At 40.1% G+C, this 16,831-nt stretch overlaps 1 protein-coding gene across 7 annotated transcripts in view; it reads right to left on the reverse strand.

The window, feature by feature from the left end:
* LOC139989371 (uncharacterized) overlaps positions 1-16,831 on the reverse strand; it is a 46,247-nt gene that overhangs the window by 5,901 nt on the left and 23,515 nt on the right. For 2 of the 7 annotated variants that reach the window (XM_072007662.1, XM_072007660.1), the window contains 10 exons: positions 15,405-16,746; positions 14,372-15,039; positions 13,723-13,779; positions 13,100-13,255; positions 8,674-10,083; positions 8,365-8,520; positions 2,129-5,980; positions 650-823; positions 458-538; positions 81-260 (listed from right to left, as the gene is read on the reverse strand). In XM_072007662.1, the coding sequence (XP_071863763.1) occupies positions 81-260; positions 458-538; positions 650-823; positions 2,129-5,980; positions 8,365-8,520; positions 8,674-10,083; positions 13,100-13,255; positions 13,723-13,779; positions 14,372-15,039; positions 15,405-16,746 (8,076 nt within the window). The remainder of the gene's footprint in view (positions 1-80; positions 261-457; positions 539-649; positions 824-2,128; positions 5,981-8,364; positions 8,521-8,673; positions 10,084-13,099; positions 13,256-13,722; positions 13,780-14,371; positions 15,040-15,404; positions 16,747-16,831) is intronic. The other 5 variants (XM_072007667.1, XM_072007666.1, XM_072007661.1 and 2 more) reach the window with 5 other exon arrangements.

The raw sequence follows: 16,831 nt of genomic DNA on the forward strand, positions 1-16,831 counted from the left end.
ATGTTTTTTCAAGGAAGTACGTAATTGTAAGTTGATTCTGAAAAACAGTGATTCGAAGGTAAAATTTAATGAATACGAACCAGTCTGTTTGATGCCACTGAAGCTGTTATTACCGGCGAGGAGGTAGTAATACCAAAGATTTGGTCCAAAGGATCCCTCCATGGGAATCCAGGCGGAGCTGTGACTCGACCTCCTGGTTGATTGTTGAGGAGATTCTCAAACGATGGTACAGAAGGTGATGGTCCTTCGTTTGCAGCAGTCTAAAGAAAATAATATAGATAGATATGTATATAATTTAGAAATTCAAAATTATTATTTCACGAATAATAGTAAACTTTGATTTCCAAATTTTAAATATTTTACAAACAAATCAAAACCACCCAAAGAATAATATTTCGATAAAATATGCAAGATGAAGATAAGAAGCCGTTGAATTCCTCTCATTCCTTTAACTTACAGCTACTGAATTTATATTCACACTGAGAACGCGCGGGTTAGAGGTGGAAGCCCCATCGGTCCAATAATTGACGAACTTGTCCTGAAACATTCGACGTTGCTCTTTTTTTTCGCTGCAGAGATATGTTGCAGCGCTGAAAGAATCAGCCGCAGCATCGTTGTAAATCATGTTCTGTCTCTCTTGCTTTCTTACCTGTCCGATGTACACGGAGCTGCGTTGACCTCCGGCCTCCTTCGTCCTGGTGGCCTCGTCCCTCTCTCGATCCTGGACGATACGACCGCCCTGTGAATCGGTCGGCGGTCGACCGGTACTTACTATCGGCGTCACCAACGCTGTCCTCATTTGCGTATTCAGCAGGGCATTGCTCTAAACAATGCGAAACCATACACGTTCTTTAAACCTTTCAAAACAAACTTACATCTCAAAAACGATACATGAGAAACTTGTAATAGCGAAACTTCGATCGATCGTTCCGATTTCATAAATAGTAAAAATTAAATAGAAAAAATAAATAATCATAGTAGAACATCATATTCTTTTTTTTTTTTTTTTTTTTCGAAGATGGAAAAATCCGTATAATAAAAGTGCAGTGGTTCTCCTCTGCTTACCTAGTAACGTGATAATAATAAATAAAAAACGATCGATTAATATTTCGCTATATTGGACGGGCCTCGCTAAGTAATCGGTGGGAATGAACGATGAATGAAAATGAAATATTTCTCAAATCCTGTTCCGAAGAGTTTATCGAATACCATAAAATTATTAATTTCTTTCATTTTTCTCATTTTTTCTTTCCCTACTCTACCATATTTCGCAAAGAGAGTTTAAATTTCAAATATTAAAATTTTCTGAACTGAAGTAATCGACAATGTAAAATGCACCTTCAACTTTACTAAACATAAAGTGCGTTTCAAAGTGCGCGGTGCATAAAAATAACAAACATGCGGCATATATAAATAATTATTCACAAATTTACAGTGAAATTATACACAACTCCCCATTATACAAATTAAAAAGTTTTATGTGGGATAAAGTAACACGTTGAAGTAGGCATTGGATAAATTCTTTTTACGATACCGAATCGAAAGAACGAATTAAAAAAACGTGAAGTAAGAAACGTAAAGAATTTAAAAGAGAGATAATAGATATAATTAATCGACACGAAATTGGAAAATTAGTAGTACCAAAAAATCTACTTTAACAAAACCAAAGCGTTAAACAAGAAGCAAGTGTTCTGTGCCATTATTACCATAAAAATTACGACATTAACTATAAGTAACGAAAAAACTGTCATAAAAAATTTACATACACATATGCATATTAATACAAGACATAAAGAACGAAGGAAAGATGTATATAAATGAAAAATAAAATAAATCAACAAATCGAATCTCAAATATTTACAGAAAACCCGATATGTCTAAACAATTGCTAATATTTACATCCTGATCCGTACACTGAAACGTTGTCAGAATTTTCCAAAAACAAATTTCACCCTTTTACACTTTATGCAACAATGACACAATAATTTTTGAAAAAGAGGCAAAAGTAACACGCGAAATGAGAAAGAGACGACTGGTTCATTTGGAGTAAACCGTATGTTCGCACGAGTTCGAGCGATGCACGCACGGCTAACGATCGATGATGATGAACAGGTGGAATAAGAGATACCATTTCGTTGGTGCTCGGGACACTAGCAGGGGTACCAAGTGGCCCCGTATTATCGGGTCCACCTCCATTGGGGCCGACGATCGCGTTACCAGTAAGGCCAAGATCAACGATGCTGGGACTTTGGACGTTTCTCATCGGTTCAGCGACAGGTCTATCGTTACTATTGTACACCGGGCCTCGATATTGATTGTAAGTGCCTTGGTTAGCCTGGTTATAATACGGTCTGGGTGGTGGCCTGTTAGTGGTAGTGGAAGTGCTAAGTGAGAACACAACCTCGACCGGGTTCCTAGGTGGATCCGGTATTATCGTTCCATTCGGGAATTTTCGAACCAGCCTGCCGTCCGGGAAGATACCAAATATCACGTACGGGCTGTCCACGTTTCTAGCATCGATCAGGTTATCCTCTGGCCGCTTTCTCACGATCGTTTTGTTCGGGTAGATTCCGTACACTAGGTAGTCTCGTAGAGGAGCTCTGGTAGTCGAGCTTAAGCTGAAACGTGGGGCAGGTGTCAATCTGCTGCCGCCGAAGCGACCTAAATAAGGCGTTGTGGAACTCTGAGAAGCTGGCCTAGGTGGAAGGCTAGTAGCTGTTGGCACTGTCGTTCCAGGGGTGGCTTGCATGGGCACGGTCGTTGCTTCCGTAGAAGCAGAAGTTGTATTCGTGGAGTCGTTCGTAGTACCTCCTGACATTGTGGTCGTACTTTCCGACGAAGCAGTTGTCGTCGATGTTCCAACTTCGGTAGACACGAGATTCTCTTCTATATTGACCGTAGTAGTTTCCGTCACAGGGGTGACGGTGACGACGTCCATTCTCGTCGTTTGAGGTGTCGATGTCCCCCCGTCAGGAACGCGTCCTGTAGTCGTCGACGTCGCTGTCTCAGTCGTGATCGTCGTCGTCGTCGATTCGACCGAAGATGAAGTTGTTGTAATGAGGGGAACGTCGGGATACGATGAAGTGGGAAATTCTGAGGACGTTGATGAGACGATCGAAGTATCTGGGATCGTAGGAGTTGTGATCTCGGTCGTTTGGCCGATTCCCGAACCTGCCGTCGTTTGGGCGGTTGCTGATGTCGTATCCTGGAAACGGGCAACAATAGTTGGAGATTTGTTTTCAAGATTTGGGGTCGTTTGGGGGACGTTTTCGCTGGGTGCATTAGTAGTGGTTTCCATGGCGGGAATTGTAGTCGATGTTAGCGAGAACTGGTTAGTAGTGACTCCCGTATCGTCAATAGAGTTAACATCCTGCTGCGCAGTGGTTGTAATCGATGACGCGGTGGCTTCGAGGGTTTCGTTATCAGCGCTTTCGGTGATCAAAGATGTCAACTGAGTCGTAGACTCTGTTGTTTGGTTAGTTTCCACTCCTACGTCATTTACACGTTCAACCAACTCTACGGTAGGTGCCAATGTGGTCTGTTCGAAGGATATTGAGGGTGTCATAGTGATCGTATTTACAGAGGAAGCGGTAGTTTGGAGAGCTACGGTAGTTACTTCGGGTTGAGTAGTAGTGCCAATGTCTGTCATAAGCCGTGATGTTACGGTTGTGAGACTGGTTAATGGTACGGTGACTCCTGTAGGTTCAGTGATACTTTCTGTAACCTGTTCGGAAACTATTTGAGGATTGGTTGCCGTGATCAGATTAGACGAAAACAAATCGAACGTGTCAGTGGTTAGCTCGAAATTCATGGCGAATGTGGTTGTCGTTTCTGAACTTTGTGTGCTGGTGGTTGTCTGTGTCTGAGTCGTGGTATCGAGGCCAGTGTCAGCATCGAACGATCCGCTAAGCGACAGAGTGACTCGTGGCTCAGTTTCTGTCTTAAACGAGGGGGTCGTCGATTCTACGATCTCGGCAAGGGGTCCTAACGCTACTGGTGTGGTTTCGGTCTGTACGCTCTCTACTTCGTCATCGGACATGTTACTCCGAGGGGTTGTTGTCAGTGTATCTGTCAGATTTTCAGAAGATACGGTTGTAGTAAGGTCTACCTCATTCTGTGAGGGATCAACCGGAATAGTAGAAGATTCTACATTTTCTGACATGGCATTGGAGGAAAAAGACGATGTTTCTGCAACTTGGGTAGTGCTGAGTTCGTCGCTGGACAAGCTCGGTCGGTATATCTCGTTTTCCATTAAGTTATCTAATCTAGATGTGACGTTTGAATTTTGCCCGGCTATTTCTTCCTGATTATCGTTTATCTCATTCGAAAAAAGTGTTTTGGCAATGGACATTAACTCTGTTAGTAAAGTGTCGTTGGTGGAAGTGATCGTCGACACAGTTGTTACATCAACGCTTAACGGGGAAGTCGAAGAATCGTTTGAATCGCCTACAGTGGTCGAATCTGTGTTCGATATTGTCTGAAAGTCTTGTGTGATTGTTGTAGATGTTATTGTTGCTGGTGTTGTGGTTGTTATTGCACTTATTTCATCCTGCGTGGTGGTTTCCTGAGTAAATACCATTGTGGGTGACGGAGCAGCAATTGAATCTGCGCTTTGGGTAGTTACTTCTTCGATCGTTCTTAAACTCGATTGCTCCGTTGTAACCGACGATAGGGTAGTCGTTCCCGATTCTTCTTGATTGATCGTCGTTTCATCCCTCAATTGCGACAGGGACTCCAAATTACGATTGCTACTCGAGTCTGGTATCACGTTCGATGTTTCCGTCGTGGGAGACAACATCGTTGTCGAATCTTGACTCGGTACCGTGGTCGTGGACATAGTCGCTTGCAATCGAAACAGGATATCCTGTGCGAGATCTATCAGCCTGGTTCGAATAGTGGACGTGGGTATCGCCGTAGTTGTCTCTATATCGATCATATTACTCGAATCTGCTTCGGTCGTTAGAGCATCGGTCGAGCTAATATCGGCTGTCTGAGTAGCAGTAGTATCAGACAGCGGTATGGTATTAGTCTCGGGATTTTCAGACGTTGTCGCTGTGTTGGTGACAGTTGTCGAAAAGGTAGTCGTCTCTATTGTATTCTGCGAAAGATCTATACTTGACGTAATATCGATATTGCCAGTCGTGCTCTGCGTTGCAGTACTAACAGTGGTGGAACTCGTATCACCCTCAAACTCGGTACTACTACCTTCGGATGTAGAACTAATAGTCGTAGAAGCATCCGTGATAGAACTCACGAGTTCTTGATTGGTCGAATTATTATCTGACGAAATGGAAGTCTGAACATCTTCCGCACCTTCGACGTTCATCGTCGTTGCATCTGTGGATCGCAGAAACGACACTTCTGTGCTGGTTGACTCAGTGACAGAAATGGAATTGATATTGGTAGAAGTTTGTTCCGTAGTGAAGGACGAATCTCTACCGATGGAAACTCGTTCGGTATTGGAAACCGATTCTGTACTGGTGAGAAGTTGTTCGGTACTGGAGGACGATTCTGTGCTGGTGGAAGCTTGCTCGGTACTAGAGGACGATTCTGTGCTGGTGGAGGCTTGCTCGGTACTAGAGGACGATTCTGTGCTTGCGAAAACCGGTTCGGTCGTTGAAGGGGTTTCAGGGGCTCCTGTGGTAACCGCGGGGGTGGAGTTGTCCGGATCCTCGGGTAATCTCGGGGTCTGTGTGCTGTCCTGAATAGTGTTCGCGGTGGTGTCTGATGTCTGTGGGCTGATGGTTGCTACAGTGGGGCTTGTAGTGTCATTGTTAGCGTTATCGCCGATATCGTTAACGGCGGTGGCGTTAAAGTCTACCTGGGAAACACTGCCAGCTTGTTGTTTTTGCAGCTGTGCAATCGCGTTTCCCTGTAACTGTTCGTTCCTGATGCTGGCCGACTCCAATGCCTGATAAAGGGTCAAGAATCTCGGCTCGCCAGGACTTGAGACATCGATTGGTGGGGCCGAACCAGAGTTCTAGAAACAGAAATTACGTGCGTGCATGGGGTGCTATACATTAAATTCGGTGCCGAATCGGAACTGGTGACTTCCTTTTATGTACAGTTTCTACGTTGAGTCAATCGGTGTATCTACAATGGAACAAGGGATCTAATGTACGCGTTGTTCGTTCATTAAGATCGACAGTTGAAAGATAAATCGATGTAAAACGAGGGATTATGAAAGTACATCGGTCATTTCGCAGATTAATTGATCTCATAATTGAGTGAGCATACACCATCTCTTGGTAGAAATACGAACTAGCTAAGGAAGAGGAGAAACCGAGGTTGCTTTAATGCATCAAGAAAACATAGCTATTAGCAAAGGAATGGTGAGCTAGAAACTCGTTCTCCGAGCGAAGGATCGTTTATACAGGCAATAGAGACTGGTTGCCCGCTCACTTCGATTTTTTCCTTTTTATCATAGCTGTTAATCCTCTCTCACAGAGGTCTCCAGTGATATATCTTTAACAACAGTATCTTCGAACAACATTGAAACGTGATTCCATTTAACAAAAATTTTAAATATTTTTAGAAATTGCTAAGACCTGATAAAGATAACAACGATCAAACCGATTCAAAAATAACATATATCATACGGTATTTGTAGATTTTCACATATCAGTTGACAAATGCATTAAGCAATATGAAACTAATTTAAAACCTGAATTCGGACAACTTTTACAGAAAACCGAGATCGAGATCGATCGAAAACCGATTCGTGACCTTAAGTCGCTTATCCTTATTTTCGTTCATAATGATTTTAATCCACCCACATGTCCTAAATACCATCCACGTTGAGACACTTTTAATGCAAACACATGACGCAGCGTTCATTTACTTTCACTCGTTAGCGCTTCGAACTCTGTGAAACGCGGATCACGAAAATTTGCCTATGTAATCGGAATGCGCTCGTATTAGAAAGTCAAGTCCCGTTACGTCGAATTTCAACAAAATGTTGCCTCGTTGGGAGTATGGTCACGTTACGTTTATTCAATTTTCATAAGTTCGTGGATATCATCGTGAGAGTATTCATTGAAGTCAGAATCGAACAAACCGACTTACATCGTAATCAGTATAGTGATATTCTTTCATTATGATTTTCTAGATTTATAGTTTAGAGATCAATAAAAAAAGTGTACTTTTAGAATGGCTATTGCTTCTCAATTATGGCATTTCTCTATCTACCTTTAATAATTCTGATAGTAATTTTGATATGATTCGAAAGAATGATTTATGGACGCGATTAAATAAGAACGAACAACTGCATGTCGCGTGCGATCCAAAAACCAAAATATTTATTATCAAAGATATGTATATATATATGTGTGTGTGTGTGTGTGTGTATAATCTTGTATAACACAATATATGCATTATGGTGTAAGTAAAACAACGTAAGTAGCTGTACATATTAGTAAATGCAAACCCATGATAACAATTAGCATGAATCACAAAACTAAAAATAAACGTTAATCACATAAATGGTTATGTATTTTTTATTCGTTTTCTTGTGTTACTTATAATCTTTTTTTATAATTTAACCATAGAAAAGGTTGCGTCTTCTAAACGAGAATTATTCACACTATTGAAACTTATTGTGCGATACTCGTATCTATGTGGACAATACAAAATTGTACTAGCTGTATGGAATGGATAAAAAGAGATAAAAAGAAACGACTTTTAACATTATTGATAATATTTTAAAGAAAGCTCGGTAAGTATGATAAACCTTTGCGAACGATCAATCGTTATAATATTAATGGAAAAGAAGATGATTAATAATTATTAGTAGCGCGTCTGACTAAGTACAATCCGAATGATTAAATCAACGCAGTTTATTCGTATCGATGTCATTAGAATCGAGACTTCCAGACGGAGTTGTGATGACACCAATGTGATCGGTCCACGATGGTGGTGCGACTGCTCCGATCTTCTCGGCTACCTTCGTGGTGAAAACCTTTTAAGCACAGAAAAAACGACCACACTGACTCACTGTTAACCACCTATAACTTTCTTCTTCTGCCACGTAATCTTACCTCGGTAATCATCGTCACGATCCATTTCTTTCACATATATACGACCTTCTATAATTTTTTAACGCTACTTTATAGTTTTCTTTTATCGAGAACGAACATAATATTCTTAAATTTTCTCAATAATATCCATTGAACTTATTGTGAAAATTAAGAAATTTGCGGTGCAATGAGATATGATGAGACTAAAGAGTATCTTGCTCGAAAAAGTTAGAAAATGAATTTGAAGAATGTAGGAAAGTCTAACATGTTTATAACGTTTAATCTTTTGTTAATACTTCCTGAATGTTGTTGATATCTTTTTAAACATTTAATATCTTAACGATCTTACCTCTAAGGGTGTAATTGGTGTAGTCGACGAACTAGTAATCGATGGCACGGTGGGCTGATAAATATTATTTTGTTTTCTAACGAATAATTCCGCTCCTTTGTATCTCGCACTAAAGCGGGGTGGTTGTCCACTGGGGGTGACTCTGGGTGGTGAATTCTGTTCACAAATAACAGGATCGATTACTTCAATTAAATAAACATTTTACCGACCTAAATGGAAATTCTTTTTTTAAATAAAGTTTCGAATTATTAACAAAACGAAAGACGATCGACATTTTATTTTTGCCAAATAATCAAGATCAATATTTACCACGTTGTTAACGTTACTGTAAGATCCGGAAAACACAGGCGTCTTGTTACCAAGGGAATTCAGCAGCGGTGCCACCGTGCTTCTCAGTTGCTCCAGTAGTGTACTGTTTCCGCTGAGAAACGTGCTTCTGGTCGGATTGAAGACATTCGAGTTACCACTGTCGCCGTTGCTGCTGCCGGTAATTCCTGGCGTCTCCTGCGCCGTCTCGTTCGCAATCTTCAAGTTTACCTGTGGTCCCTGTGCTACCGATCGAGGAGATACCGTGGAGGTCTTTAAAGTGGCGTGGTATTTTGTCGATCTCGGTGTGATGGCGATTCCTACACCGTCGACCTTCGTACTGGATTCAGTTAAAGTCGTGGGAATTTCTGAATGTCTTCGATAGGTCGCGGTTCTAGGACGAAACTCGATCTTTCTCGTCTGTGCAGATAAACCCTCCGTTGTCGCCGATTTATCATCGATAGATTTTACCGAAGACTTCTTCTTCGAATATCTGCTGGTAGCTACGGGTAGTTTCGTGGTAAAGATAGCTTGATCGTCCGTCGTCTTCTTCTCGAAAGATTTCTCGTTGTTTCGTTTGCTGTAACGAGGTCTAAAAATGGGCTTGGTAGCACTGGTAGCAAACTTCGATTTTTTTGTAATGTTCTCTTCTTGGGACGTTTGCGATTTGCTCTGTGTGGAGGAGTAGGATTTCTTAGGTGTCGACGTCGTGAAACTTTGTTCGATCGTGGCAGACTGCTCTCGTAATTTATTACGTGATTGATAGCTATAGGATTTCTTCGGTTTGATAGTAGTAACGGGATCGGTAGTCTCGATGCGTTGAGTGGAGTAAAGCGAAACCTTCATGTTCTTGGTCGGCGTCGAATCCTCTTCCTTCGACTTCTTTCCTCCACGATCACTAGCTAAACGAACCCTCGTCGAGTCGATGGTTGTCGCCGATCCCTGTTCAGCGGAGGTGATCACAGACGGGTTCGTGGTTAGCACGTACGGTTTGGTCGTTTCCTCTGCAATGGCTCTCTCTTCGATCGAGATCGAAGTGACCATTCGCTCCGCAATGACCCGCCCCTTCTTTAAACTATACGGTCTGCCGGTGACCTTTGAAGAATCGTCGTGACCTTTCCTCGAACTAGGAAGTTTCAAGGTTTTCACGCTGACCTCTTCCTGAGTGCTTTCTACGGAAGTGGAAGGCCTGTTGCGTCCCGATGCTGCGGCAGCGGGCTTAGAGTATTTGGCGACCTTGCTCGTCTCATCGACCACCGGCACGCCGGTTGGTTTCCGTTTGCTGAAAGAGGAGGCCGTGGTTGCGTCGAGATCATTCTCCTCGATGTTCAACTCTGGCTTCACTAACCTCCTAGCCAGCTCCAGTTTCATCCTCGATCTTTCAGCGAACAGAGCGGCTGACGATTTTTTCACCTGAAAGGGTCGTTCAAACAGCTCCGTTTTAAGATAGTGGAAAACCGCTGTCGAGACTGAAGCCGGCTCCGGAAGCTCGAGCGGGAACTCTGTTAGTGTGCCACGGTCTCGACGAGCTTTCCATCGACAGGAGACGTTCTCAAGGTCGCTCGGAAAGCATACACTCACAACAGGTCGGGAAACGAAGGACGGTACCGATTCGATTATGGGAAGACGACATAGCGCGCGGCCGATATTTTCCTACATGAAGAATAGGAGCTTGAGGAAGCGTAGAAACGAGACGATCCAGGCCGCCATTTGACTCGTAACGAGCTCGAGCCACGATTTCACTGTACTGGACAACAACTGGAAAGTTTAATCAATGTTATCAGCACACGCGACTCGAGGATACATTTCATTGAGTGCGAAAGAAGGAGAGCGAAGTGTGAAAACGACCATTTTGTGAACGATCCATAGAGACGGTGACAAACGCGGTGACAAACTAATCGATGTACAAAATAACGCAAGCCTGGCTCCAATGAAGCTTTTCTTATTTCCATTAATCGTATGCTATAAAAATGAATGGTTAACTTCGTACTAATGTGAAACTATCTATCGTTCCAGTGAGGAAAAAAAAATCATGTATCATCTAAGAATTATTCGAGGATGGTTCTTAAAAGCGCCGATCAAGCGATTAGCTGCGGTGAGGAGGTGACATAATTCAGTTTCCCGTACAGTCATGAAAGTTCTTCTGTGCTCTTTTTATACTGTAGTCTGGTTCGGTGTAAATTATAGCGAGTCGATTGCAGAACAAAAGGAAATAAGTTTGTAGTTCATAGATCTTTCGTTACTTGTTTTATTAATGAATAATGGGAATTTCGGGCATCGATCTTAGAAACGTGGGTTTCTTTATTGACGACGTAGAATGAAATCATGCATGTCCGAGAAAATCAGTTAAATTAATCGATTTAATGAAATGAAATAATTTTTCGATATACTATTTATGGAATTATTCTACATTCTGACCATCTATTATTGTTAATTTTGTTTGATATCTTTAAATACAGTTTTTACTTGAAGACAAAGGATCTTTACCACAAACTCAATTTCGATGTAATTACGAGACTGAAAGTCGTTCATTTGTTCATGGTTTCGAACAGAGGTAGAATGTATGATCCTACAGAATAAAAAATTTATTGACTCTGTAACAAATTGCGTTTCTCTTCTCTTACGTTTACTTTCTACCACGTTTAATTCTTCTTCTACCTTTCGTTCTAAAAAATTTACTGCTGAACCTCCGATATCATCGGAATTAAAGATAATAAAAAATGCAGAAAAGAAATTCCTTGAAAGTAAATCCAACAACTTCTGGTTGTTTAGAAACCGATGATGCAATTAAGAAAATTATTATTTTATGTGAAAAACGTCATTCATGTAAATTTTATTCTATTATTCTAATGTGCTACCTAGGAAATTTTCCCACTTTTTAAAATTTTTAAAGCATTTATTCTTGTTTCCATTTATTATCGTATGCGGTAAATATAAGAACAAATATAAGTGACAAATGTAGCAACGATTTAAAGTGAAAGTCACGAAGTTAAGACATCGTGGGATATATAGACGCTCGGCAAATACTTAAGATCATTTTCACAAGAACAAATTTTACTCTACATTCATGATTCATTATTTTCACATAGAATAATTTGTTTTGGTTGCTTCATCCCTGTCATTAACCATTCCTCGTGTCTATAATGAACAAGAAATTTAGAAGTCTAAGCATCAATAAAATAGATATCTTACGTAGAAAACCTCTTCCAATAGAAGACATAACACCGAACTCTACCTATCAAAGTTACCTTGCTGGGAATAAATCGGGACGCGTTATGTTCAGGTAAGTCGAACAAACCTTTACTTTCTCCATCGAGAACCCAATACAAAAGCAACTGAACGAAAACCAAAAACCAGTTTATAAACTGCGTAATGCATGTGAGTCCTGAATAAGTCGGGCTCGATAAGTAAACACATTTCCGCGATAAACGAAAGTAAAAATAGAAGTCCACTTCTGAAGAACGTTTCGATCAAAGTTTTATATTCGTTTGGACCTTGAGAGAACTCCACGTCGAGGATTCGTCGTTCCTCGTGTTAAAGGATATCGTTCGATCCAGTCGCGTTTGGAGGTGAACGATATCATCGAAGCAGTTGGTTACGATGATGTATCGCAAGATCTCAAAAGCATCTGATTTTACCAAAATCGTAGGAACGATGCAAATTTTTCACCAACCACCAGAGGAAAGCTTGTCTTTCAGTTGGCATTTCTTTCCCTTTGTTAATCGCGCATCATTGTCCAGTCTCGGTTGGTCGTCAATGATGTTACAAGCGAACGATTACATAGTTCGTAGCTTTTTACCTCGCCAACAAATTAGTGTTGATTCCAAGGCGAAACTTTAGTACACATATTCGTACGTAAGTTGTTTTGAAGCTTTTTAAACATTGCGAAAATAGTGAAAGAAGAAGTATCTTAGACGATCACAGCATTTGCGAATATACAACAGAAGAATTATTTCTTAAACTATTAAAGATACAGTTAACATATACATATTTACTGTTCTTCGCAAAACACTTTCAAGCGAATAATCTTTCTTAGTTAGGTTTGTGATAGTTTGAGAAATAATTATATAAATCAATCGTACTACGTTTACACATATATGACGTTTTCCTAAACTGCAGCATTTTATATAACAAAATAGTAGCTAAATAAAATTCACAATGACCAAAGCAAAACAGAACGAAACAACGTATTTAAGAATTTTCAAATACTAATGACATCGACATAAATATAGACCAAGCACTTCTATCGACAGATAATCGATAAAACGATCATTAAAAGCCGCTAATCGTTAGAAACGAGACGCATTAGAAACGTTTGCAGTTGGTTTCTCCTAAAAATGGAAGAGAAGCTCTACGAACGCATCGAGGAGAATATGGATACATAGAACACAAGCGATCACGTAATACAATGATTTATCTGTAGTCTTACGCGTCGCAATCCTGTGCCATTTATCAACGTTAAGGGATTCACGACTAAAGTTTCAGCCGTCAAAACATTTGCTGAAGCTGCGGTTTCGAGGTCGTCAGGATCGAACGCCATCGAGTTGTTCCTCGAGCGTCGACCATAGATATTCCTCTCTTGTTCCTACACGAATTGTTTTGACTTCAAAATGCAAATTACTGATTCCTTGACTATTACGATAGAAACAGTACTAGTGTCTATTTTATTGAGCCGTTGGAAAAAAATTCGCCAAAAGATAAGAACGGTAAAGTGGTAATTGTGTGGTTTGTTACGTGCATGCTGATTAAATTGTTTAGTGTTAGAAAATGTATAATACATCGTCCGATTTCGTCGCAGTCACCTGTCGTTTTTTAATTTTTTGTTTAGTCCTTCAGTGGTTTACTGTACCATTATTTTACAACAACGCAATAATATCAGTCAGTGTCAATGATTACAACGTCTACGTATTAAGGTACTGTCGTAATGAAAGCTGTAGACTGTTGAACTAGAAGAGAAGCATAGAAATGTATGTTACACTTTATTAATTAAAACACAAGAGAGTCTTTATTTAGATGCTGTAAGCTGATATGAAGGGCACTCTGAACTCTTACCTCCAATGGCGTTCTAGAGGTCGTTTTTGAGGCTGGTATTTTCGTGTTGGTATTCTTCTGAAATCATACTTTTCGATTAGGACATACCATATTCTTTCTAGAATTCTATCAATCAGGATTGTAACGCTAATCGTTATACGCGTATTAAGTTTTTGCCATATATTGCATATATCATATGTATATTGATTCGGAAATAATTTTAAATATTTCACAAGACATAGAAGAAACTATATGTGAAACGTGTTTAAAAAGAAGTAAAGTGTTATATGTAAGTATTATATGACTAGTCGTTCGCGTGTAAGACTTATTACTTATTACACAATGAAATTAATTGAAGTAATGAGACGGTTGAGAAATCGTTCGTTCGTAATGGGAGTGACAACACTTAAACATTCTTTAAAGCTGAAAGCATACAATTTCTTGTTTTAAGTTCTCTATTCTTCGATTGATGCAGTTTTATTACAAGTACTATTCATAGTGTTACCACTCCCTTTGTAATTCAATAATTATGTTCGAGTACACATATCTCTCTCTATAAAGCTATCTATATTTCTTTTTATCCGATAAAACTACAAACCTATAGGATATTTCGCTATTGAAATATAAGCTTAATTCCAATTAAAAAATCCAATTAAGAAATAGAACTCACCAACTGAGTTAACCTCGCCTTAAACTCAGGCGGATAATTATCACTCTCTTCAAACGCCGTGGTCACCTTGCCATTTCCAAAGGTTTTGTTGCCTCTTCTGTAACTCTTGGTCGTGGTTTCGGCCACCGTGGAACTCTCGTCCGTCGTTTGCGCCTTCTTGAAGCCTCTTTTCGTGCCAAACGTGGAACTTTCGATAGTCGTTATAGCTTCGGTGCTGGTCGATTGTTCGTTGGATGGTACCACTTCGTTCGTTTGATCCCTTGGCGAAGGCACGATCGTCTTCGAAATATTTTCAGAGTTAAAATGAGCTGGTCGCCTCCTGAGCGTCCAACCTGGATTTCCATGCGACTGGGAATCGTTTTTCCACGAGACAGTTTTTCTAGACTGTGTCACGTTTGCGGATCCTTCAGGCGAGGGTTTTCGACCTCTGAACCCTAGTCCGTGATTGAAGAAATCCTCTTTCTGTTTTCTACCGTGACTTCCGCTTCTGCCTCTTCCTCTACCTCGTCCTGATGCTTCGAGGGTTGAAGCAGTAGTCGATAATGGTCTTGATGTTGCTCTTGGATTTGGAGTAGTCGCTAATCTTATGGTCGTACTTGTTATTTCAGAATCGGTGACTGTTACGTCGGTAGAAACTGTTGTATCTGGTGCAACAGTTGTGGTAACATCTGTTTAAGGAATTTTTATTTAGATAATTTCTATTATAAAATTCTATTTTATTATATTCTTCTATATATCTTCTATTATAAATTATATTTCTATAATTTTTATTTATATTAGTTATATAATTTATTATTTATATAAACAATTTAATATTTTATAATATAATTTCATTCTTTACAGCTAATTCTAATTACTTAATTAACTGTTACGTATAAAACTGGATGTTTCACCTTCAAGTAAGATAAATGAACCTTTTTATGTACCATTAAAATTATTGCATTAAAATTCAATCTACAATCAGGTTATCAAATATTCTTTTAACAGCAAGACTATATTTAAATTATTATTAATGATTAACTAACTATCTCACCCATAGTAATAGGTGTGGTAACATCCGATCTCGACTTGCCTCTCGATCTTCCACGCATATCCTGAGTATCCTGTCTACGATTGTCGATAGCTCTTGGAGTATCATCGGGAATTCTCGGTCTCCTATCCGAAGAGTTTCTCTCCCCAGCCACCTTCCGCTTCACATTCCTTTCTGAAGCACCGCCCGAAATAGGTTTCGTATTATTTTCCACGTTTCTACCTCTAGATCTGGATCTAGACTCATTCACAGAATTCTTCTTGATCTCGGAACCTCTGGAACGTTCTCTGGAAACCGTATTCCTTCTCGAACTAACAATCTGTTCGTTAGCTTCTGTCGTCGTAGAATCACTGAACTTTGAAGATCCTCTTGGAGAAGCAGATCTGGATGAACCAAAAGCCTCGGAGTCGTTCGACCGTCCACGACTTTTCGATCTTTCGAATCCTGTCCGACTGGATTTGGATGACTCTTTAGCGTCCGATCTTCTCTGAGAAGCTACATCAAACCCAGTGGTTACATCCGAAGCTGGATTTCCTGTTTCACCTACAGTGAGGGGAATATCGACTCTTACACTTTCGGATTCTGATAAAAGAGGATCTGGACCTCTTAGAGCAATAGAATTATTCTCCGCATTGTTCACCTTCGATCTACCAGATCTGGTACTCCTTTCAATCTTCTCTGTAGTCGATCTACCTCTACCTTCTCTTCTAAACGAAGCTGTAGTGGTTTCAACGTCCCTAAATTTCTTACTGTTGTACCTTCTAGACGTAGGGATTTGTGTCTTTAGATCTTTCATCGAATAAGTCGTTTGAATCTTTCTTCCGGTTCTAGACCTCGAAGACTCTGTGGTTGCCAGGAACACGGATGGACCTTTGTTGTCCAATCTCTCAGTGACAGTTGAATTATTCGCTCTTCCATTGGACGTTCTTCGAGAAATGAATTTTTGTTCATTATTTTTTAACTTTGTTCCTTCGTTGCTTTCAGAAAAATATCTTTTGCCGTCTCGTCTGTTAATCGTTGGCTCTATCCTTTTAGTTTCCTCGAATCTTTTGCCTGAAGTTCTTCTCGGCTCGCTTATGACATCTGTTGCTGTTGAAACACTTCCCCTTTCGGTCGTTCTGATCGTTCTAACGGTCGAATGTTCGCTCGTGTCGAACTTCGATTCTGAATTGATCACAGAAGCTTGGACCGTTCTTTCGAAATTCGAGAGCGTTTTCGATTGCGCTGATCTGTCCCAATTCGTTTTGGATCTCGATGGCGGCGAAGATGATACTGTGGTTGCTTCCTCCAGTGATTTGGAATTGAATCTCAAAGTGCCACGATTTGTAGCTTTATGATCATCGATCTGAACAAATTATACATTATTACTAACATTTATTATTTTATACTGTTACTAATTTTTAATACAATAGTATTTTTATAGTACTGAG

This window comes from Bombus fervidus, chromosome 7 (genome assembly GCF_041682495.2).
Source record: "Bombus fervidus isolate BK054 chromosome 7, iyBomFerv1, whole genome shotgun sequence".
NCBI lineage: Eukaryota > Metazoa > Arthropoda > Insecta > Hymenoptera > Apidae > Bombus > Bombus fervidus.